This window comes from Caloenas nicobarica, chromosome 4 (assembly GCF_036013445.1).
Source record: "Caloenas nicobarica isolate bCalNic1 chromosome 4, bCalNic1.hap1, whole genome shotgun sequence".
NCBI classification, from domain to species: Eukaryota; Metazoa; Chordata; class Aves; order Columbiformes; family Columbidae; genus Caloenas; species Caloenas nicobarica.
Window position 1 is genome coordinate 35584019 of NC_088248.1, and position 25577 is coordinate 35609595.

The following is a 25577-nucleotide window of genomic DNA, read 5'->3' on the forward strand; positions in this document are numbered from 1 at the left end:
TCAAAACAGTTTGGTAGCTAACCCTTACAACAAGGGGAAGATGCCATTATCCTGACTGTTCTTTCCTCCTGTCACACCAACTCTATCTGCAAGTTGTTGCCCATCAAATCATTCTTGTCCAGGTGCAGCATGTTTGCAGGAAAAAAAGCTGCTGCTGATTGTCTGCTGGGTTAACAAGTGGAATTTGGCTCCAGTAAGTGGTAGTGTAGGGGCAGGGGAAGAGATAGGACCCCTCAGCTAGGAACAAGAGAGAAAAGGAGTAACATTGCCCTGGCTCCTGATGTCTTTGATACTTGTGGGCCATTGGACCGGCTCAGCAGTTTGTGTGGGGTGGCAATCTGGGCTTCCAGCTAGGCTTTGTAAGACTCCATGAAGCTCCTCTGCTCTGACTTAACCACTTTTAAAAAATTGTAGTTAAGCTGTTGGTCATATCCACTGGTTTAAATTTTTTCTGAAGGGCACTTAGCTGGTCTCTTTCAGAATTCATATGAATGAGACTGTGGGAAGTTACCAAGAGGCAGATGCACAGGCTGACCAGTATAAAATGGCCAAGCACTGGGAAAGGGTGGAGACCTGTATAATAAATGCTTAGGTGGTATGGCTGAGAGGGCTGCCAACGAGCTTTTAACACTGACAGCTGCGAAAGAGAAAGTAACACCTAGGTTTGAAAAACTCTCAAACTCTGCAGTCAAATTCTGTGATTTGTTCAAAAGGTGTCATTTGAGGCAATACAAATACTAATGGCGAACAGCTGATTTTTTTTTTTTTCCCCGTTATATAAATGGCAAGGAGGATCACAGAACCGATGAAAAACTTCCCCTCCTATTAACAAAGAGTCAAAGGCTATAGCAATAAAGTTCATGGAAGTAAATGTGAACTATTTCGCAAAGTGACTGGTCTTTCTCCCTCCTTTTCTTTCTAAATGAAAAAGTCATATAACATGGTAAAGCTTTCTGCTGATCACCCATGAAGCACATTCTTTGGGTTTCTATAAATATACGGTTAAAGAGAGCACAGCTGGACATATGAAACAGGATTTTGGACATAAAGGACATTCAGCTGAGTGACAAACCATGAGACTGTGACCTGTAAGGCTTCCGATCCCATATAAAATTAGCTTAAGTGGCCACATGCGAGTAACCCACATGCTGGAAAATGACTCTTGTAACAGTTGCAGTCAGTTGTCTGTCTGGCACAATCCCAAAGCTAAAAGAGTTTAAGCAGTACACGTAGAGGAGCATCTTGTCTCGAAATCCTAAAGGTCAACACAAGGCCAAAGGGCTTAGGAGTGACAGTCAAGTGCTTAAAAATAAATATAATCTCATAAACTGGATTTCTTCTGTTTGGAGCTACAAGGAAGATTCTACTGTGATCTGACAAAATGGTGTCTGAAAGAGAGCAGACTGCCCTGAGGAAGGAGTTTCCCACCAGGGAAGAAAGCTCCTGCTCTTACAGGCAGAGAAATGTTTGTGGATGTGGAAATATGAAGTAACACTTAGGTCTGCTTGAGGTCTTCCCAGGGAGTGGTTGTGCTCTCTGATAAGAGTGCTGTGGGGTCAAGGGCTGGGATGTTTGGTTCACAAAGATATTTTGCCTTCCATTGGCTTGAATTCCAACCCTGTCTATAAAAAAATTGTTTCAAATAGGTCCTTAATTTTTACTATTTTAGCTTTATTTTACTACCTCATCTTTTTTACCCTAGGCAAAACAAGCCTGAAGAATTTTATCCTCTTTTCTGCTCGTTAATGTCACATCAATGTTTTAATTTTTAATTTTCTTCAATATTGTACCACTTTTTTCTTTTGAAGATCTGCACAGGCCCTATTAGCCTTAAGATAGACAAGTCACGGTTCACTTTAGCTTTGAAAAATGTAGGGCTTTTGAACTGAGCACTTTTGGAACTCTTTGTGATTCCCTAGAGCATGCAACTTTTGTGAGCTTGAAACGTGGCCACACCATGACCAATGTGAAATTAAAAATCGTGTTTCTAAACCATCGGCTCCTGCTGCCCTCTGTAAGGGATTGACTTGTGTGTGGGCACTATAAGCCATGGTGCTTTAATTCTCCAGATTTGTTTCTAATAGAGAACATAAACCTTACCTTTTGATGTGGGAAGCAGAGGTACCTGGGATGCCTGGGCCATCACAGCCTGTTTGTTGTGTGGGTGAGACCATCCTGCCTGCCTGCCCAAGTTCCAGGCCAACCTGGCCCTCGCGTTGTGGCCTTGTTGATCAAGGATATAGGGAGGCGGCTGCCTGGTGGGGGGGACAAAACAGAAACAGAGTTAGTGCTGAGGGAAAGCTAGCTTTCCTCCTTTGCCCTGCTGTTTATCATAACTGCACTTCTGGCAGTCTCCTGTAAGGGTGTGATGTCCCTAATGTGAAGGGGTGACTGAACGCGCAGGCTGGTCAGGCAGGCTGCTCTGCATGCCGACCTGATGCCATCGCCGAAGTGAGCAATGGACTGACCTACGTCAGCACAACACAACTGGGGACATAACTTAGACACCAATGTTTCAAGTGATGTTGTCAGACCTCTGCTATTTAAGCCATTTGTGTTAGACCTAGATATGGCTACGCCCACCTCTGGTTTTCCATGTGCTGTTTGCCTCTGACAAGAATGCAGTAGCCTCCCATGTTGCTCATGGTGGGTAGAGACCAAAAGCAAAAGATGAAAAGTCCATTTGTAATGTTGCTAAATAAATTCTGAGTGTCGTAGGTAACTTGTTGGCTAGTGGGAGCGGTCAGAGGAGTAATTCTGCATTATTACATGCTTGAATTAAATGCAGTCTGAAGAAGAGTTGGTGGCTTCCCAGATGTGTCTATAAGCTCTTGATAGATAAGGAAGCTGGTAACTCAAGAATGCTGTTCTCACCTTTAAAAGACTCCTGTCCTGAGCCTTGGGATGTTTATGTTGCTGCTAAGGACCTAAACTAACTAGTTAATCTCTGGGATCATACTAAACTTTACAGGGAAGGTGGCTTGCCTCCTCCCTCCTTTGCTTCTTTTAAAATTAGTATTCTCTGCCTTTCTTCTAAATATATAAAGCCTTTTCTGCATGTCTATTTTTGTGGCTAGCAACTGCTCTGCCAGCCCCAGAGAAAGCTGGTATGGACTTGGTGATTTGTGCTGGGGAGATTTCAAACTTTGATCTGGTTTGAGCTGGGAGGCAAAATGCTTGAAGCAGGGGTCCCTAGAAATTGCTGTCCCGATGAACATGAGCGGCAAACTGCACCTGCAGGTTGTCTTACTGCTGGTTGTTGAATATCGCTAAGTGTCACTCTTTCCCCTACAAGAGGGGACCACACTAAAAAGCGTGTAACTACAGTTTTGCACACAGATGTGCTTCTTAGTGGTCTGGGATAAAGTCTCTGGCAGCATCAAACTACACTTTACATTGTAACACTTCCAATAGTTCAATGATGGTTGGCTGCCATTGTGCACACCACTGCCCTCTTTCTCAGATCTGTGGTGCTGAGCTGGGTTGTGTTGTAGTTGGGGTTGAAATGTGACTGTGAACTTTACAGAGCGGAGGGCTTGCTCGAGTTAAATGCAGCTTTACATACTGTGCAGTGGTGTATGGCGTAGAGCATCCCGATAGCACAGCTTATCAGCGTAGTGTAGCACTACACAACAATACCTAGATTGTCTCCGGATTCACCAGACCTATCTCTAGTCACTCGGTAACACATCTTAATCTTGGTACCATGCTGAGTTAAATGCATTGATTAACCATGCCTAATTCTTGATTAAGCTTGGCTGGTGGCAAGTCTGGAATTTTCACCCTGTGTCTGTGTCTCAGCTTAAAAGCAGCTCCTGTTTGTTTTCTCAGCATTCTGGTAATTACCACCATTCATTACAGAAGGACGAGGTGACTGGCCAAAGGTATACACGGAGGCTGTGGCAAAGGTTAGTACCGGATCGTCTGAGTACTAAAATAATGCCTTCATCATTGGACAGTCTTACTGGCCAAGCGATGCTGGGGTGGAGGGGGCATGCATACGCCTCCCTTTTCCCTTCCTGGCAATTGCTTTAAAGAGTCAGAGGTAGTGTCTGGCATCCAGACATCTGTCTTTTGGCAATGAAAAGAGAGAGAAAGAGTTCTCTCATTCTTATATACTGGCTCAAAAGATCATTGTGTACAATTACAATTGTGCCCATAAGAATAATTTAACGGAAAGTATCTACCATGTGAATGCTGCCAAGGAAATGTATTTTGGTTTTCTGAACACCTGTTTCTTTTCTCTTATGCATCTTTATTTTTTGCTTGGGATGCATGAATGATGTGGGGAAAAGTGACTTATGACAAGCTGCTGAGCAACACTTGCTGAGAAATGGCAGGAGTTGGTACCACTCAGAAGCAGCACTAGTTTTCAGAAAAATAAAGGCAGAAGTGAAAGATCAAACTTGTCTCTGAGCGAGTTTCTTGTTTGAGGCAGTGGGAAGGTGTTACAGACAAGCATGTGGAGCGTACAAGATGTTAACTTACTGCTTCACAGAAACAGCTTATGCGTTTTTACACACTGGTGTGCAGGTATCTGTAATGAATGTTCTGCTGTGGCAATGCAGCATCGTTGTATCTGTCTATTTTAATATCAAAAATAGTAATATCATGCAGTTTTTCTCTGAAGTACATGTGCGAGCTGAAACACTGTAACCAGTCTTACAGCTTTACAGTCCGTGGAAGGATAGGGGCAGGAAGAAATACAAGAAGGAGCAAAAAAGTAAAATCATCAGTCCTGAATCCTACTTGACTCTGTGCCAGTGTCTGTTATGAGTTCCTGATTCAGTCTTGGTGCAGTTTATTTTAATCCATGCGGTGGCAATCAGATGAAAAGCAACCATGACCAGGCAAGATGTGACTGTCGTTCTGTAAGGGGATAAATTGCCATGGCAATCCTGGCCATAGGCCGTGGGGAGCTGGTTGATTTTGGCCAGCTGCTGGGTAGCTGGAGATGGTGGGTGTCCTTGGGGATAAGGTGCCTTTCAGATAATTAGACAAACATACAAACTGTGTCTCAAAACAAAAGATATTAAATTACTTCTTTCGGCTGCTCAAGATGAAGTTTCTGAAGAGAAGGACAGCAAGCGCTGAACCCAGTTGGAGCCTGAATTTTTCCCACGTGCCAAGGGGAAGAAATGCAAGATTTGACAGCAAGAGAAAGAGAAGGCTAGGTGCCTGCTATGGGAAGGAGTACTCTTTGTGTGACAACAAATTATTTTGATCTTTGTGTTTGTCAGATGAGGTGAGGTCTCTGAGCTCATCACCCAGGTGTATGGCTGCTGCTGCAGTGCAAGGGAAGCAGCTGCGGCAGGTGAAGAGGACATCAGGTCTGCCCCTTTCAGCATAGTCCTCTTAAAGCAGTGATGACATGGGAATCTTGGGCAGTGGGTTTAACACTAGTTAAGCCAATCTGCTGATCATCATTTGTGTTTGCTGGTAGAAATCTACCCTTACCTACCTGCTTGCAGCAGGGGTCAGATGAGAGCTACTACTGATGCCTTGAGAATCCATAGCCAGGTGATGAGGAGGAGAGGGAGAAGAACAAGTCGCCTTTCCAGCATCGCCTGCCCATTGCTTCAGCTTAGCTGTCACATGAAAACTGCACCCTGAAGGACTGGTGAAGCGACAGAGCTGCAGCTGGGCACGATACCGAAACGAGTGTTTAGTCAGACCGGTGCCGATTCAATTCTTTTCTCCAGCTGCAGTTAGTGTAAAAGCTGGTTTCAGATTGCTTGCCAAGCTCTAGATTGACATCAAATAGCACAGCTTTGCAGACCTTATTACCCTTCACAGTATGTCATATTGGACCTGATTGTTATTCCACCAGAGACTGTCTAAGGTAACCTATTGAAATATATCCTAGTTGTTCCCTTACTCACTCCTAAAGCCCCTTGCGAAGGTAGCTGTAATTATTTCTGACCTTAACACCATTCTAACAAGAGGAGTAACTCCTGGAAAAGTGAAGTATATATCCATTCTGCTTCCAGTTTGTGACTCTGCTTCCTGACAATGACAGAGCATCAGCAGGGATTTGCGACTGGTGGTAGGTGTCAGCAGGACCCAGCAATCCAGCCGAGCCTCTCCCACACCTGTGAAAGCTGTAGAAAGGCATCATGTAGCTTTTGTTTCCTTCAAGAGTGGAGTCATGGTTCTGTGTGAGTTATGATCACGATTGTTGGTGCTCTGAGCACTGGCAAAGGATGCTGCTGATAAATTAGGTGCAGTAGCAGCAGCTGCAAAATTGCTGTCCTGCTGGCCGAGGAAAGGCAAAGTCATCAGAGAATTAAGCTGAACTGCCTAGCATATTTTGCACTCAGAAGGCAGCTTTGTAGGAATTATAAGGAAGATGATGCCATATAAATTTTTTTCTAACTTCTGTTGAAACTACAGCTGTTGTTCTTCAGGCCTAATATTCTTCCACGCAATGAACTGCCCCAACTCAGCTTCTTCAAATAGGATCAAAAGGGTCAGCTGGAAAAATCTATAAAGAGGTGGAACAGTTTGAAGAAGAATGCAGAGGCTTTGAGCAGTGGCTGCTCGGAAATCAAGGTCAAATCACGCCTTAACAGCTCGTAGTACACTCAGGAGTTCAGACGTCTTAAATCAGACCCTAATGATCATGACTGGGTAGAGGACAAGAGTCCGCAACTCCAGACTAGTGTGTGGAAAACTGGTTGTAAGCTGCCAACAGAGGATAAGAAAATATTGTCTTCCTCTTTCAAAGCTTTTTGCTCACATGAGATTGAGACTTCACTCCAGACATCCTATAAAAAAAAATCAGTAGGGAACCCCGAAGTAGTAGTAACCGCTCAAGCTGTGCTGTGTTTGGCACATGGGACTTCCACTGGGACTGTGGGCATCTTGTTGATTTAGACAAAATTACATTAATGATATCCGCTTTTAAATGGCTTTTCAAACATGTACTTCAGTGTAACTTATCATCAGTTATTTTGGTCACGCGTCCCTCCAGTTCAGGACTTGTGACTGCTATAGTGCTATTTGTACCTTTTGCAGTGTATTATTTCAGTTATACATTAAGTGTAGCAAGTCTTAAGTTTCTGTAATTTACTTTACAGCTAGCTTCCTTTGCCCAAGGTAACTGGAAGCTATTAAAAACTTGCCTTAAAATCAGCAGCATAAATAAAGCTGCCTTCTGTATTTCACTCTTGCTGGCACCCAATGTTGCCTGGCACAGTAAAAATTAAATTTAAAAGTATCTGTAAATGTGACCAGCTGCTCATCTGAACTTTGAAATGCTAAAACTTTGAAATAAAAGCACTTTGTTAATGTAGCTCTGATACCATGCCACCTTCAGAAATTGCTTGGACTTAAAGAACCTGGCAGAAGTCTGGCTGAGCAGCTGACTTCTGTCTGGTCAATAGAGAGTAGACTTAAGTAGACCTTTAAGACCAGTTCTCTGTGCATTTCTCAATCTAGAAGTCATGAGCGAGACTTGAACCCACAGGCGGTGAAATCAAAAGACGGGACTCTTCTAAATCAGCCCCTATGAGGAGTCAGTGCCCAGCCACAGCCTCTGGATAAATCCTCCTCTCTTGCATTGGCAAAGTTGAGCTTTCTTAGCACAGAAAAAACCCAGCTTGATTGCAGGGTGGTGGCTGCCAGAGGCACGTGAGTGAGACAATGATTTAGTCCTTTGACTTGACAGACCTCGGCTCTTTCACCATCTCTGTCTGCCCTGGGATTGTGAAACCTCTGAGCACGCTGCAAAATTCATCAACAATAGTAATTCCTCATTCCCAAAGGTATAATCAGGTGAAAAGCTGGCCTCTCAGCCTGTGCTTCAGCAGAGCTCCTATGAGGCTGCAGGGCTGAGCACGTGGCTGATTCATTTCTCTTGCACAAGACTGCCTGCACCGCGGTACGAAACTGAATTGTTCCCAGGGGCTGGCCTTGCTGGAGTTAAATACGTGCCTTCCTTCATCAAACTGCTTTCTGTGATTTCTGCACATTTCACAAGACAGTTGAGTTACTGGTGAGTAAAATTTACAACCAGGAGCCTCAGCCCCTCTAGAAAGTCAGAGAGGAGTTGTAATGCATTGTATGCATGCCAAAAATTAGTTGTTAGGTGTTCTGAGACACAAGTTTAACCAATGCTAATGTAATATTAATATATATTTTCTTTTAATAAACTCTTTGCAGCTGAAAAATGTGATCACTACTACAAAACAAAAAGCTTAACCTGCAGAAAATGAAGGGTCTGCAGCCAGCAGTTTGACTATTTAATGAACTCGCTCAGCTAACAGCCTGTATCCATGCTGTCTTAGTACGTGAAAAATGTGCTTGGTGCCACAGTGATGTCAGGATCCCCGAGCCGATCACGGCTTATGGCTTCCAGCTGGGCTGCGGAGGGCTGGGAGGCACCGCAAGCTGAGCAGATGCGGCTTTTGATGGAAGCAGCATCCAAAACCTGCCTTATTTCCAATGTGTCCTGACCCAAACCCCCGAGTAGTCAGGAAAACGTTTACCTTCTCTGCTATAGCTCAAATGTCACAGCTTTCTGTTCATTTTTCTGAGCCCTCCTCCCCCTTGCTGATGGCTGCAGTTGGCTCCGCTCAGGTAACTTTTCTTTATCTTTTTCACATAGTCGGTGTCCACTATTGCAACCGAAATCTGCACTATCGGAGAAGGGCTGATGTGAGGCTGGCTGAGAAACAGGGGCCAAATTTAGGAAGAATTCCTGTTCTGATGAGAGGAAAAGCTCCAGGGAGATGTTTAATTGCTGCAGATCAAGTGATACTAACAGTAGAGGTTTTTTATCCTTCGTGTTAATAACGAAATGCCATGCTGCGTGGATGTGCACTGATCAAGTTACTCTCTTCTTTCACTGGCCAGAATTCTTTCTTTGTTCACCCTACTCTCTCTACAGTATTTTTCCTTCCTGTTCATCTTGGCATATCTAAAATTAGATGACCAGCTTTCCCAGGCAGGCACCTGTCCATGCTTATAAAGTTTCTAGTGTAGTATTTGAAGGCCACAAATAGATTAGTTAGCTCTTTCCCTTACTGTACGGTCTCAAAAGGGAAACTGCTGAGACAAGATCTTTCAGGAATGTAAATGGCTCCTTTTGTCTATGCTACAAATGAAGAAATGAAGATAAATGTCACCCATGGGTGATTCCTTCAGAGACTACTCAAGTCCAGCCAGATTGCTTTGGTTCAGGCCTTCCAAGCCAACGCCGTTTTCATACCTGCATTAGGAAACCAGGGATTTAACTGATGAATATGATGCATGTATTTTCAACAAATCATATATGTGTTAGGGGTTCATCTACAGTACAAGGGTCGAGGATTACTGGAGTGCTTCTCCCCAATCTGGAGGCCGGACTGGAAGGCAGAAGACAACCGATGGTGAAATCCATTTTTCCAGGCCGGTGATGCGAAGAGGACAGTGTGGTCTGTGACCTGCCTGCGAGTGGGGCGTGCGGGTGAGCAGAGCTTAGCATATGGGTCTGCACACACAAGTTTTCAAGAATTCTGGATCTTTGCTTGTGCTGAGTGCTCTTCACTCATCTTTTTCACTTCAGACAGAACAATTCCTGATGTTTGTGGTCTTTCTTCTTCTGAGGTAGGTAATGCAAAAACCATGGTTGCACAAACCGTGGTAGCACATCCAGGCTGCAGTTTCAGAAAAATTGCTTGAATTTAATGTTGATGAAAATCTGATGTTCCAACTTTGAGTCAACGCGTCATGTGTCAGGCTTTCAGCAGCATTAACTTGCCAATGCCTATAATAAAATCCTTATCCATCTGGCTATCCTTAGCCATAAAACAACAACAAAAAAAATAATCTCAGTTACCCTGAACCTGTTTTCTTAACTGAACCAATCTGGATGTGTCATATGTCATTTAAAAGCTCATATAAGTAACAGAGTTATAATCAATGCTTTTGTTTGAATATTTTGCCATTAGAGTGCTAATTTTCTCTCAAAACTTGCCTTGAGTAGGAGAGCATTAATTATTTTTTTTTTTTCTTTTTTTAAGCTGCATGGATAATTGATGTTTAAGTTGTGCGTAGGCAAAAAGCCTGTATGTAACTGATAGGAGGAAGAATTCATATCTGCACTGCAGTTATTCTATAAGGGGACCAGAACTTCTAGGTTATCAACTCTTTGTTGATTGTTTGCATTCCTCCTGTGCTCTGCCTATCAGCCAAATCTGATTGTCTTTTGCTGCTGCTACGGTAGGGATTTATTATTACATCGGGAAATATAATAAAATTAAGGTTGCAGAAGGTAACATTTAAAGGTAGGATGTGAGGGGAATGAGAAAGCATGGGTTTTTGTCATTGGGTTTTGTAGCTGTTTGCTAGATAGCAGAGGTATGTTGAGGATCAAGAGCTGTCTATGCAATGTCAAATTCTGAAACTAAGTGTGAGAGAAAACTGACTAAAAACCTCTTCACTTCCTACCTCTATCTCTCCAGCTTCTGCCTATGTCTCCTCCTGGCTGGCAGCCTTTGCCCCCATCCCATGCTCCTGCTGTTGGTTTTGGGCTCTTCTGCTCTCATTATTTTTCCATTTTCACATCCACCTTCCCTCACGTTGCATTATTTTCATACCTTCTCATCTTTAGACCTGTTCGGTCTTTTCCCTGTTCAAAGGACATGGAGCACATGCAGCACTAAAGATGTTCACTGAACTTAGGTGATAAATTCTTATAGATTGCTTCTGAGAATGATGAACTGCTTGCCGCAAGCTGTAGGGCTTGGTCAGGTGGAAACTGCAAAAGCACAACCTCATCATGATGGCAAACTTGAGGAATATCAGGTGTCCTTTCTAGAGTTACTAGGTGTGAGAGCTAACAAAACCCCTTGCTTTTACTTGTTTTTTATAATAAGGGGAAAATAATGTACTTTTCCATTCCCCAATTTCTGAGACAAAGGTGATCCATAATAGCTAAATCTTTTTTTTAAAAAAAAAATGAGACTGTCCATCCACCATAAGCTATTTTAATCGAATGATTTCTCTGTAAAATATATAAATCACCAAAAAATAGTTCCTTAAAAAAGAATGATAATTACAGGCAATGCTGCCTCTAATACTTGACATACAGAAACCTGACTTACATTAAAATATCACTTAGGACAGAAAGCAATACTGTATTTCTCCCCATCTATCTGGACTGATGAGTATTCATCTTTTTGCTTGGGCAACATTTTCAAAAGACAAAAATTTAGCCAATACAATCAGCAAAATTTTCCTCCTTCATTAACTAAGTGCCCAAGAGACAAATGGACAAAGAGCGAGGCTCTCCTATTCAAGAGGAGGTTGCAGATTAAATGATGCAATAAATTTACCCGGGGTTAAAAGTGAATTTTCTTCTAGCATAAAAATCACCTTTCAATGATGCTGGAAACTTTACAGTTTGCAGGCTAAAGTGATAGGAAATAGCACTTTAGAGCTATGGATGAGATAATGCAGAAGCAGTGTGTGTCTATGGCAGCATCCTTTACACCATCGCTGCAGACAGACTCCTATGGCTGCAGTCATTTAGGTGGGGAAGAGAAACTCCCTGAAATGGCAGTTTGTCTTAAGTATTTAAAGTTTAGCGTCAAGTATCTGTCTTCTAAATAAATGCTGTGGAATGTTGTGCACAATTAGGTAAACTGCTAAAACCGATAGTTACTGTTTTTTCCGAGATTATTGGTTTTCCCGATGAGACTCTTAGCAGTGCATTTCCCATATGTTATCCGCTTTATGGAACTGTATGTCTTATTTCACATGTGCCTCATTTTAAATATTTAGTAGTAGGTATTTTTAATTTATGACTAAATATTTCAGCATCTGAGAATGTCAGTAAATACTATTTGTCTCTTTTGTACCTAAGGTGAGTAGGGAATAGACAAGTCAATGCTTTGTGATATGATATATTGGCATTTTGCTTGTGACTAGCAGCCTCCTCAAAACTGAAAGCATGACCTTTTGTGAAATGGCATTCTTTTATTGAACAAATGTGTTTTTAATGTATTCTGTTATAGCTGCTTGCTGTTGTGATTACATGAAATTGAACTGCCTTTTGCAGTAGTGCAAACTACAGCAGGAACAAAGGGACTGAGCTGGTTTTGACTCTTTATTCTCTTCTGCAAATCTGCAGAAGGATTTGTTGTAGCCTCTGCAAATCAGTAGCTGCAAATATTAGTTCTTAACTTCCACAGTTTTGCTGAGGGGTAGCCTGAAGTCATGATTTAGTGACATGAGAAATGAAAGAAACTTGAGCTGCAATGTTTTCATGATTTTCTTTTTTCTTTTTAAGTAGAAATATTTAGTCAAGCCAAGTAAATCCTTACAATTTTAACTCAAACTATAAACCAGCAGTGGCCGAGAACAGGTTATGCGAGTTCTTTGTGAAACCCCTTTATGCAAGAGACAACATTCTCTTTCCATCAGCTGAAGGCTGAGAAACGGCAGGTCAAATTTCTGCTTATACCAAAGCCCTGCTTTCCGATAGTCCTGCAGCAAGCACAGCGTCAGCAACTGTAATACCTGATATTTCTAACTTGGAGGAGGGGCATGAGAAGGATAGAGGAAAGCTCTTTATTTTAGAGAAAAATGGAAGATATGTTAATTGCTGAGAATGTATCAGCAGAGGGCACAGAGAAGAAATTTTTTGTAGTTCATCGCTTAAAACAAAGATAGATTCTAGGCCCTGTACATAAAGAAAACCTTCAAGATTTGAATGAGCATGCAGCTGACAGTGTGAAGGTAGGAAAACTAACTTCTGTGTTGGAAATAACACTGTATAGTGAGACGTAACAGCCACAAGCTGGAACTTCCACCTTCACCTCTGAACGTGTCTGTGTTTTGAACCGTTTTGCTGCTGCAAAGTACATAGGCAAAGCTCAGAATACCACCACAGCCTTATCACTAGGCTTCATTGCATCCACAGAGATAGAAGTTGCTAAGAAAGTGCATGACATTTTTTGTTACAAAGAACGGTGACATGTTAATTACTGAGATATTCATTATTCCCTTTTGTGTAAAAGGAAGATACCAGGAAAAATGCATTAATGTTGGGAAGAGAAAGACGGTCATTGGTAACTTCTGGATTAAAAAATTGGGATACACTATTCTATTAATACACATAGAGGGAAACTAAAGTCCAGAGGGACCTAGTGGGGCTCCCCAAGACATTTGTGACTTGAGATCCACTTAGGACACAACTTGTGTTGGTGGTTCTTGGGTTTGTTTATGAGGATGTGCCTCCAGAACGTGTCTGGTTTTGACAGATCCTTTCTCTTCCTCTTCCAGAATGACTCGGAGCCCATCCAGTGAGTATCAGCATGGTATACAATCGTAAGTGGCCCCTGCATAGGGAGTCAACTGCTAGCATTTCTTACAGCAACCGTGTGATGGCTGGGTGCAGTTTGGCAGCTTTGTGTGTCCAACTCACGGTGGATCTGGGCCTGAGGTTTTCTTTCTTTTGTTTAGTTGCCTTTGTATGTTCGCATCTAAACTAAACACTAAGAAGTAACAAAGAAGAAGGATGGTCTTGTGGTTAAATATATCCAAGGTGCAATATGGAACTGGGAGCTATGTCTGGCTCCACCACATCTATGGCCAAGGACAAACAGTTTAAGATCTCAGGGTTTTCCCATTAATAAGAGGAGGATGAAAGCCCTCTGTGGGTGACGGAATGGTTTGAGTGCTTTGGTTCCCAACAGAAAGAGCTAGAGAAAATTAAAAAGAAAAAAAAAAAAAAAGGATTTCCATATTGACCAAATTGATAGTAAAACCAGAGAGCAGATAACTATTCTGTCACTGGCTCTTCTCTACTCTATCAGATCAGTCATGATTCTCGGTTAGAAAGAGGATGCCCTGTGCCACCCATGCAACAGCCTGTTTGCCACAGCTGATCTGCTGCGTGGCGAGACAGGCAGGTGCTGATCTATGTGCCAGTGAGATCTGGGACAGAAAGTGGCATACGTGTAAGAGTTTATCTCTTACCTTGCTCTGTCGGTGTACCTGAACAAGTAGTTTATCCTGTCATACACTCAGGAACAGCACTGAGCAAGAGTAATGCAAGAGTCAATCTCTGGCTTTCTCTGACTCTCCAGTAGGCTTTACAGTGTTAAGAGTGAATAGCAGAGAAACAATGTATTTATTCATTCTGATTTCACTTGCTGTAATGGGAAGTAATTCCCCTGAAGTCAATGGGATTGCAGTGGTGTAAGAGCTGTATCAATTTCTGTGCCCTTAGGTTGATGAGAAAAATAATATATGGCCATAACACAGCAAACATATATAGAAAAGGCCTCAGGGCAGGGAAACATTCTGTAAATGATATGAAAACAACATATTTAGCAGATAAGTATTTCAAAAGTAGGAAGCTGAGGAAGGCTTGCTCTTTGGCCAATATAAAGAGTTCTCCCCAATACTTTGCCTTTCCACCTCAGCACAGAGCTTCAGCTCTTCTAGAAGCAAGCCTCCCTCACCAGCCATCGCCGATGGGCCAAAGAAGAGGTTCACAATAAGGCAAAAACGATCAATCCCCATAAAAGACGGGTGTGCAGGAGAGGTAGCTGGGCAGCAGTCATCTTCCTGGCTACTCCAGCTTCATGCTTAGTGTGGGAAGGCCGACCAAAATCGGGAGGAAAAAGAGGAAGGAGGGTGAGGAACCGAGGGGACAAAACCTGTTGCTGTAACAGAGGGTAACCCCCTTGTACGGCAAACGCAGAGCACGAGGCCCCACCATGACCCGTGACCTTCCCCTCCCTGTAGCCACAGCCCCATGGGGTGACCGGCCACCACGCAGCCCTTCTGCTCCCCAGCGTCCCGGCGGCTGGAGGCGATTGAGCAGCTGGCAGGGAACCAACAAAGGAGGGTAGGTGGAAGCACAGAAACCAAAGAGGAGCTCAGCAACATGGGGTACAGAATAAAGATGAAACGGAGGAGAGAACCATGTTGCTTTTTCGGCTTCGAGAATGTGATATGGGTCATTATTCCTTAAAAAAGACAAGCGACGTTTGATCTGGCGGCGAGGGGCGGGCAACCGGCACGATGCTCATGTCAGACAGGTGATGAAGGACAGGGCGGGCAGTGGGGGGAAGCAGTAAGGAGATCATGAAGAAACGTTTTCTGTGCTGTCCCTGCCTTAGGGCAGTAGGGTCTGCTGTGGTTCTGAGGGAGTGGGAGACTTGAGAGAGAAAAAAGAAGGCAGAGTTCACACCTCCCTTTCTTTGCAGCTGATCAGTCTTTTTTCATCTCTAACAGAGGATTTGGGTACATTCCATGCACAACTCACACCTGATTAGTTAAAGAGGATTATATCAACGCAACTTTGACTGTAGGCAGTCTCAAATCAGCTTTAACTTCACAGAAGCACATTAACTGCAGTGATTTTTTTTTTTTTTAAGATTTCTTTTTAATCACTACAAGCGTGTCCTCAGAGAAGATTGCAGCAGTTTTACTGCGATAGCTGAAACCTTTGTGAGCTTTATGAAGGAAACACTGCCCCCGCCCACCCCCCCATTGCCGGTTTCACATCCCAGTTAGAAAAATCCCTTTTCATTTCTTAAGTCAAGCACAGAGAGATTCATTCAGTAAATGACAGAAAGAAACAGGTCATTCTGAGTGGTGGCAGCGGGGGGGAAGGGGCAGCTTGGTCCAGGGAGTTCAGGGTGGAAGTTCCTCGCTGGAAACCTACTGGAGTGCCAGTGATGGGCTGGGAGAGAATGACTGGGAGATGGGGGAAGCAATTTTAAGGTATGGAGGGAATTAGGGGAGCAAGCCCAGGGAAGTGTTTGGGCTGGAGGATGGTGGTGCTGGTGGATATTTAAGCAGCTACATCACTAGTCCAAAATATCTCAGTTACTAAAAGCTGCCTACAACTTGGTTATTTGCTTTTTCCAACAAGGAAAATAGTATGTCTTGTGGGAAATCATGAGGATGACATACCCAAGTACATTGCATATTTGATCACTAATAATATAAAGTAAACATCTTTAAAATATTTCCAGCAACATCTGTCCTAGTTTAACTACTGGTTCATGTTGCATTCCTTTATGGAATAATACTCATCTCAGAAAGCAGAGCATGTGTCACTGCCATCCATTACAAGAGTTAAACTTGTGGGATTTTCCCTGTCTATTGGAGCTGAATTTCCTTCAACCTTTAAAAAATACTTTCTTTTCATTTTCCACCATTGCATAATCCTGATTCTCCAAAAGTCTGAGTGCTTGCCTATGATCTTATATATTTAGTATTTGGTTTGGATAAAAAAGGAGCACAGCGAGCTAGTGATTTCACTCATGCTAGGGGAAAAAAATCCAGAAAAGGGAGATGTACCAGTTTAATAGGAATGCATGGTAAAACTAGGGGCCCTGGGGGGTTGGACGGATTTTAAAAATTAGAGCTTTTAGCAGACGGAAGAGATTAGCATCATCCTCTGAAGGGGGGTGGGGGTGGGAATTAATAAACCACTTAAAACTGAAAACAGCAAATAATGGTAAAGAAGAATGTGGACAGAACTCCCCCCTATAGCCACCGATGCCGAGGCTACCTGGACAAGGCATATTTGCCCTGTACTAAGGTGTGTAGATTATATGTCCTAAAATGGAAAGTAATGTATGAAGCAGGTATATGTGTTAGCATTTTGGAGGAAAATATTTCATTTTAACCGACAAGGACTGCCTTCTTGGTAGTTTTACTATTTTTGCTGAAAGAGTAATTTTTTACAGCAGAATTTACAATACATTCTACTTCTGAGCAAAAGTGTAAGTATAGCACAACTGAAATAATCTGGTTTTTTGTGAAAACAACTTTTCTGTCAGTGAAGAGACAACTTTTTGTTAGAGGGAGAAAGGAAAGGGAAAGGAAAGGGAAAGGAAAGGAAAGGAGCTCTTTTCTGTTACTAAGAGTAGTAAAATTCCACCAACTTTAAAAAGTTCTGGATGTGAATTCGTCATGACTCAGAAATATGCAGAAAAGTCTTTGGAGGCCATGAAATACAGGCATTTATTGGGCCTTGAGCTACCTTTGAAAAAGTCAATTTTTTTCTCTCCCAGTATACAAAGTGATTGAGAAAAATCAAACCAATGAAATGCAAGCACCTTATAGCTCCATCTGTAAAGGAACCGAGGTGTGTCAAGTTCCAGTTTCCCTATAGGGATGTTTAACTCTCTCGTATCAGCCCAGGAATGTTGCTGGTCCAAGTCTGGGTAAGAGGATGGTAGCAGAAGTTGTGCAGAAGGAGAAAGGTTGGGAGAGAGAGGGAAACCCCCAAATTTCACAATAAGGCAGATGTCGTGGCACAAGATGGGGCCAATCTGTTTTACTGAGATGGTACCAGCTCAAGCAGTCCTGTGGCAGCAGTTCTCCTTGTTCATGCAGTGGTAAATCCTCCCTCTAGCAAGCTACAGGTTGGAAAAAGAGTTGTTTAGCATTTCAGAGCATCAGTTAGCATTTTGGCTCCCTTGCTCAAACAAGAGACAAACAAGGAGACCACAGCTGTATGAGGCCGGGTTTCCCTATGGGGATGTCTACCCCTGGATGACGTTGGCTCCTACGTCAATTCTCCATACTATCAGTTTAAACCCCCTCACTTCTTGTTGGCATTGAAACCAGTAACCTGGCACTGGACTGCTGTTATCACAACCTCTCTTCCCTGTAAAGGCGGCTGGACTCTGCTTTTGGCTACAGAAGTGAGATAAAGGGTAGTGGGGAGTGGGACTGAAACAGCAAGTACAGCTAGGCTTTTTTTTGTTGTTGTTAAAGATTAGATACGGACTCTGCAAATCAGAGATAGCAAGACTGACCTAAAGATACTGAGTTAGTTTCCATAGCAATGAGTCCTATAAGTTCTCAAAATATTCAAGTCTCTATTAGGTTGGAAGTAGATATAAATAATTTGCTTACATAAGGGCATGCCTGGTCTCATCCAGCAAACCACTCAATTTTAAGCAAATGAGTATTAAGATAATGGATCTCCATAGGTACCTGACTGTTATGCTTGCTTGGGAAAGAAACACTCTTGGTGAAAAGTGCCTTTATGCCTCCAGGTAGCTCTTTTTCAACCCTGACCCCCCTGCCTGGGACCTTCACCTGTGCTTCCTGCTGTCAAGCTACCTTTAATGCAGACTTTGGGTTTTTTTCCATGAGACTGGTCTGTTCCTCTCCACCAAGAACGAGAGGCAGCACCGAGCACTGCTCCTTCCTCCAGCCTCCTCTCTAGCTTGGCTGGGGTCACCTTGGGCCCTCCACCTCACGATTCAGGTGAGATCAGATATGCTTGCAAAAAGGAAGGAGCACACTCCAAAATGCGAATACTGAATAGGTACGTACTCGCAGGAAGCTTCCTCATCCCTTCTCCCTCTGTCTCTTCAGCAAGGACTAGATTGAGTTATAAAGACACGACTGATGGTGCATTGTGTTCCCAAACCACAGGCCCTGCAGCATCCCAGTGGGATGGCGTGACTGGAATGGGAAGTCTCTGACACCACAGCACGCAGAGCGCACCACCGTGGTGGCGCACCAAGGAGCTACGTTTGGCCACTCTGTACGTGTCCCCAGCACATGCCGTGATGCTGTTAATTAACCTAATGTAAGTTGGACGGAGCTCATCCAGAATAATATCGCAAGAGCAGGACCACAAATTCAAAATACTTCCATCTTCCATTTTCAGTTGTTTTGCTGTAAAAAGGCATAAGTAACCAGTGAACAGGCTTGAGTCAAGTCTTTTTGTAACCAGTGGTACTAAATCATATAACAGCTCGTGAAACTGATCTCTGAGAACACCATGTTCCATTAGAAAAATCTAAAATATGTTCTCATGCTCGTGAATTGCACCAAAGTTATTTAACTTAGAAATGCTTTTCACAAATTAGCATTTATTGTAAGACTGAACAGAATCAGGACTGAAAGGTAAAGCAGGGAAAGCAGAAAGCCTATGGTGAAAAATAATCCCCTGAATACTTCACGTAGTTTCTAAAAAAAAAAAAAGAAAAGGTGCTAATGACTTAAAGAATCTCAGCATATTAGGAAGAACTAATTTAATTTTCTGATAGCGCAAGCTTTTGTGAGACACACCATTAGCTAATTGAATGCATTTAATTTATTTAGTTCCAACTTGGATTTGTTTTCCTATCCACCTTCCTATGGTGAAAAGCAAATAAAATATTTCCCAATAGCAAATTGCTGCTTCTTCGTTCAACGATCAATTTAAACTAGGATTACTTTCCAAGCACTTAATAAGGTGTGTGTTTTACGAATGCTTGACGAAAATGACAAAGCTGCAGCGCTGCCCGATGGCGCTGACTGCCTTGCAGCGACGGACTGGAGACAGACACCATGGGATCACAGATTTTGTGGAAGCCATTTTTATGTTGTAGCTTGTCGCCAGGCTACAAGAGTCTCAACAACACACTACTGTAATAACCAAAATAAGCAGTAAGTTGATAATGACTTCCTACACCCAGCACGCTGGGAAGCCCACCCGTGCCGTAGTCTAGAGAGCGATTATAGCTTTTGAAGGCCAGCTGGCCCATCTGTTCCCAGTACTGGTGCTACTACCAGCAATGTGGAGTTCAGCTTGGAGGAGCTGCTCAGGCTTTTCACGGGTCTGTCTGTTGCACCCAGTTGAGCTCCCGGCAGCGGTGGCTGCAGCGCTGCTGCTCCAGGTTGTACAAACAGGCAAGGGAAAAAAAGAAACTGCCTAAAATGCTGTGAGAGCTCCTTGTACTATGGGACACTGTGCAGGGAAGAAGTGTCCTGGGGGCAGCAGCTTCTGTTTGCAGTGTACGCAGGTGAGAGCAAGGGAGGGAGGAGAAGGCTGAGCGCAGCTGTGTCTGTGTGTCTGTCCGCCTGGCCTTGCCCTGCTGCAGCACCCTGCTGCAGCACCCTGCTGCTTGCCACATCTGCAGCCTTGCAGAGACGCGGTTACGTCTGCTGAGCAGGGGCAGGATGCATTTCCACAGCCCTGGGAGCAGGTGGGCATGTTCGGAGACCCACTGTGACTGTGAATGTGATTCAGTCATCACCTGCTGCTTCCCAGGCGAGTTCTAGGGAATTTGAGCGTTTCCCATTTCCAGTGGAGATCATTGCCTTCCACTCGTTAATTTACTGTATTTCCCAGTGGGTTATTCTTGGGGGAAGGAGAGGAGGTACAACAAAACTCCATGAGTGGTCCTTCTCCATAAATGTCCTTAGTCCTTCTCACTGCTCTGTGTTTTACCTAGGTCTCCATTATGAGTGCCTCAGCAGTCAAAGCTCCTGGTCATTGCGAACCTCTCCAAGTCTTACATATTGTTGTAATGGTGTAAGCTCTTTTCACATGCATGGTTTTTCTGGAAGATCTTTGCCAGTCTCATAAAGCTTTTTCTACTGTCATGCTCTAATTTGTGTAGCACATTCCTAGCTGAAGATTATTATTGCTAATTATTACTTTATGAACCTGAGATTTCTTTCAAGTGCATTAATCAAAGTAACTGGAAAAATTAATTCTCACTGAAAACTAAATGGGGTTCTGTGAAACAGGGCTCTCTCTTCAAAGGGGATTAAATATTCCTGAGAGAGCTCTTCTAGCTGCTTGAAATGTATTGTAGTTTAGCTCTGGAATACTTATATTGATTTATGACAAAACATCACTAAATACTCTATTCTCAATGGTTTTCTGCAGCAGTGGGTGCCAGCAGTAAGCTTTTGTTACATCTGTTGAGTTTCAAAGTCAAGTATGTCAATAATTTGCCTATTCCAGGAATCCTCAGAGAACGTCCTCATAGGGCAGTGATTAGAGCAAATTAAAAAAAAAATAATAAATGGTTACCATGGACTTTGGTACCGATGTGTTGCTCCATCTTCAGCAGCCTGTCGAAGTTCTCCTCTCTGTCAAAGAGAAACAGAAATAAAACATGGTATAATGTTAACCTTAAGGTATACATGCCCCCATCCAATAGTACTGGGAAGGAAGACTAGGTCCATTTCCACCTGGAAGATTTAGGTGGAGGTATGACAATGAAATTAGAGAATGTGAGAGATAACAATTGTTACTAGCTTCCACATTGTGCAAAGTTTGCAGAGACAGTGAGCTTGGCAGCAATTTGACTCCTTTGAAATTTTGAAAATAATTATCTAAAGAAGCATTAAAGTGTCAGAGGAATGCCTTGCCTTTCTACAGGTTCGTTAAGCAGACGAAGAACTATTGGAAAGGAAAGGAATTATTTAAAATGCATCTAAAGGTCACAAATAGAAAACAGGAAAAGGATAAACCCCAGTCCATGGCAGACTGTACCACTGAGACCATAGGACATAAATGCAGTCAGGATAGCAAGTATCACTGTAAGTAAGTCAAGGTTCAATCTTCAGTAATAAGCTGGTTTAATAATAACAATAATAATAATAATAATAACCTAACTTGCTTGACTGAGATAACCATGTATATTATATTTGTCTTGGGGAGGGAAGCAACACAGCACAGCATATATGTTTGTCAGCAACACCTATACCCTGAGTAGTCTTTATTTGAATTACTCTCATGCTTATCTGCAGGCAGGACTTGGACCATATGTTGGGAAAAGTATTGGTACAAATAGCTGAATCAGGGCTCCTCTGAAGCTCAACAAAACAAGGTGGCTTAATTGTCCTCCCTGACTTCTCTGCTTCTTGGCCTTATTTGCTCTATGTAATTGTTCAGGTCCTGTGCAATCAAACAATAAAAATGTCAGACATAGACAAAGCAGTGACAATTGCTTAGGCAGTTTGTTTTTCCTGAACCCACAGAATTAAACTTGTTGAAGTTGTAGCTCATGATTTGACCAACCTGTACTTAGACCAGTAGCCAGACAAAGGCTTTGAACTGGGCCATGACTTCCAGTTTGCCTCCCCACTCACAATTGCTCTTCCCTTCACCCTTGCTATCCTGTTCTCCTCCTTCTCTTTGTTTTCTTTAGGACTGTACTAAAACAATTGTGTCTGTCTTGTGGCCTCCTTCAACTGCTGCAGAATTTAGACGTGCACTTAAAAAAATAAGCATCCCTGTTCCCAGCCAAAGACTGAAAAGAGATCTCATTCTATGTGCGAACCAGTGCCGCACTTGCAGTACCTAGTGAGTCTGTGCATCGGGGAAAAAATGTGTCGGGGAAAAAATGTGTCGGGGAAAATGGCATTTCCCTCGCGCAGGTGTCATAGCCCGGTTAGAGACATTATGAGGGGGCAGCTGGGTGTGGATGTTGGTGCTTGGACCCAGGCATTTAGGTTTGTCCCCATTGCTCAGCTGAAGAGGGACTTGCCAGCACTCCTGTGGCTGTCAGAGGAACTTGCAGTGAGGAGGACACGGACCCCCCTTCCTGGCCCGGGTGCTGCAGGCTGGGCCAGGGTGGGCTGCAGGCAGCTGCCCCCCAGCAGCCCCCGGAGCTGTCTCAGCTGACGAGCTGTAGGACAGCAAGGCAGCCTGCATGGGGACATCCACCACGGCAGTCCCTGGGAGTTACATTTTTTTGGTGGTTTTGTTTGGTTGGTTGGTTGGTTGGGTTTTTTTTCTTCCCCTGATAAGACATATTGAGAGATAAGAGGGGCATATAGCAGCTCTGTTTCTCAGAGATGTGAGAGGACATAAACTGAAGTTTTTCTGTGGTTTTCCCTGGCAGACATGAGCAACTCAGTGTACAAACTCTAGTAAAAGGAGCAGCAGCAAATTACCCTTTAAAACGTTTAATTGGTTTTGACTCCGCTGTACCATTTGCACGAAAGGGAGATGATTCCTGCCTCGGGGAGGTGTAAGCTCCCAGGTCACTTTTGCCTATTACAGCTTGAGAAACAGAGCTCCACTGAGCATATCTACTCCCTCTGTACCAGCTCTGTGTGTTCAGGCCCAAGCTCACAGACTCAAGTGCCTGAAATCAGTTGAATCCGTATTGCCTTCAAGGTCAAAGGCACAAGGCCCCGACATCACCTACCCCGTGCTTGCTTTTACTTGTCTGGACAGGCAGCCTCGCTATTTCTAGACAATGCAAGCAACATCAAGGACTGGGGGATTTGGGTCAAGTGTGAGGTCAAAGCTGACATGGAAGAGCAATTAGATAATCAGCTTCTGAAATCAGTGGCTTATTAAGCATATGTAGCCCACACGTCACAGTGATTGACACATAGCACTACTGATGCTGGGGGTCTGTTAGCTGAACCAGCAGCTTCTTGCTCCAAATACAGGTGATATTTAGGAAGAGCAGATGATCTGCCTTCAGTCTCTCCCCCTGCCATGGCCATTAGGGGTGCAGGGCAGGTGAAGTTGTCGTCTGGGTTGGATTTGGCCCATGGGTCACAGTGCAAAGCTTTTTGCATTAGGAGAGGGCTTATCACTGCAGAAGCATTTAGGTTGTTGTCATTTGATATAAGCTTAATCAAATCGGTATTCTAAGGGGTTTTGTTTTCATGGGCCTAGCTGTCGCGGAAACAACCACAAGCAAGACCAAACTAGAGTAAAAGTCAGACAAAAGAGGCAAACCAACTGTTTTGATCAGTAACTTAGGGAATGGTGCTCATTTAGTCTAGCAGGTTTATCAGGAGTAAGGCCAGGGAAGCTGACTGCAATTACACACAGCAAACCAAACTCCACACACGCTGCTGACCATCACAGGTGCCCCACACTGGACAGCATGGTCAGGCTTAAATATGCCAAACGATACAAACCTTGTGTCCAAGTCCCTTCTCATATTAAAACAAAATATGACTCTTGCTGTCATATAAAATCTTCCTTGCTCTTAGTAAGCGCTTATGCAGACCTATGAATGTGCGTGGCACTTCACTGATCAGAGAAATTGCTTCCCTGCAGTGATTGCTCAACAGGGGGTGGGGGCAAGGACTTCTTGTGGTGAGATTGTGTAGCATGAAAGGCAGCTAGCTTTGGAGATGGACAGGCGTAACCCTTCTGCACTGCATTGATTTTCACTCCCTAGCAATTATGAAATAGGGCTGGGTGTTTATTTTTGTAATTATTTTATTTACTGGAAAGCAAGAATGATATTTATGAATTAGAGCTCAATTTTGCAAAACTTTCTACTGGGAAAAAAAATGATGTAAAACCAGTTGCAAAATGACTTTGGGGGGTGGTGGTTTTCATTTGGAGGTGGTTTTTGTTTTGATTTTAGTTTTTTGTTTGGTTTGGGTTTGGGTTTTTGTTTGTTGGAGGTTTTTTATTATTTTTTTAAATTTTTCTTTTTCTATCTTGAAGGAAAAATAAGTGGTTTTGGTGTTCCAATCCTAGAAAAATATTTTCTCCCCTGTGTTTTCAAGTTCATTGGCCAAATACAAATAACAGGTTCTTTCATGCTTTTCTGTGGATACAAAGAGAGTGTCTGTTCTGTCTGTCATTTTAACTAAGGAAATTCCTTTGCAGTTATTCAAGCTGATTTTTGTCTGTTTTCTATCTGAAGGGTTACTGTATTCTTTATTGTGAAAAATTTGCTATACTGTGAAATAATATTTATGTCTCTACAAAGACATCATTTAAAACATCATCTAGAAAAATCATCCTCAAGAAACCAAAAGCATTTGTCAATAGAGTACATTTGTTCGGTGCAATCAAGGAAACATAAATAAGGGTTGCAAAGTGTCATCTCTATGGTGACGGCATTAAGTCCCTTGTTCAGCAGGCAGCGTGCTTTCACTTTCAGAAATGTAGGGGTGTTCACAGTGGCAGAAGCACTGCAAGTTAAGAATTACCACTTTGTACGATATGTTTGAAAGCATTATTCTAACAGGGATGGGTGTCTTGAAGATGGTTAGAATATCTCAACAGTGTCTCTCTGGTGTAAAGGAGAGTCAATATAAGCTCTGAATTTTAGCTTACAATTTGTTAAAATTCATATGATAAATGATGAGCTGAAAGCTTTGTTTTTCTAATAAATTGTTCTAAAAGATATTTATCGTAACTTCACTAAGGAGTTTAAATTGTTTTTCTTTTAGTCTGTATTGAGAGCGATATCTGCACATCAGAAATGAGAGAAGTGAAATTATTTGACGATGTTTAGCTGTTTGAGAGACTTGGAATCCATGTTTGCTATTGATTTTACACTAAGAAAATAGCTCAGAAACATTTTAGTACCAGAAAAAGCCCACTTAGAAATACGAAGTAGACCATAAAATCTATAGACTATAAAAAAGAAGCCCCATTGAATACTGAGAGTTCATTCTATATTGGAGAGTCCACTGATGAATAGATAGCTGATAATGGAAAAAACCCTGTTGTATTATGCCAAATTTAACTGCTCTTTGCCACATGGGGGACATGGGGGCAAGGCAGGAGGACTTCTGGTCGGCTGTGCAGAGCTCAGCTTTTGCTGGCCTCTCTCATGGCCAGAGCTGCAGAATGTGTTGGGGTGTAATAGCACATTTTGTGCCATAATTTAGAGAGACCTAACATCCCCCTTCTCTGCTGTTAAAATCCAGAGTGTGTGTTGGCACACAGCAGTACCTCTGTGATGTACCTGCTCACATCGGACAAGTTTTTCCTAAGTGACTACTGCTTCCTTACAACACACAGCTCTGCACAGACATACCAAAGTGTCCCTTAGTACTGCACATTGGCACTTTTTTGTTAAGAAGGAAGAGAATTCAGATGCACATTGTTG

At 42.9% G+C, this 25577-nt stretch overlaps 1 protein-coding gene across 1 annotated transcript in view; it reads right to left on the reverse strand.

The window, feature by feature from the left end:
* Window positions 1-1118: 1118 nt before the first annotated feature.
* SPMIP2 (sperm microtubule inner protein 2) overlaps window positions 1119-25577 on the reverse strand; it is a 35258-nt gene continuing 10799 nt past the window's right edge. Inside the window, exons 3-5 of the mRNA XM_065634887.1 lie at window positions 20780-20838; window positions 2101-2255; window positions 1119-1255 (exon numbers count right to left, since the gene is read on the reverse strand). Coding sequence (XP_065490959.1) covers window positions 1119-1255; window positions 2101-2255; window positions 20780-20838 — 351 coding nt within the window. The remainder of the gene's footprint in view (window positions 1256-2100; window positions 2256-20779; window positions 20839-25577) is intronic.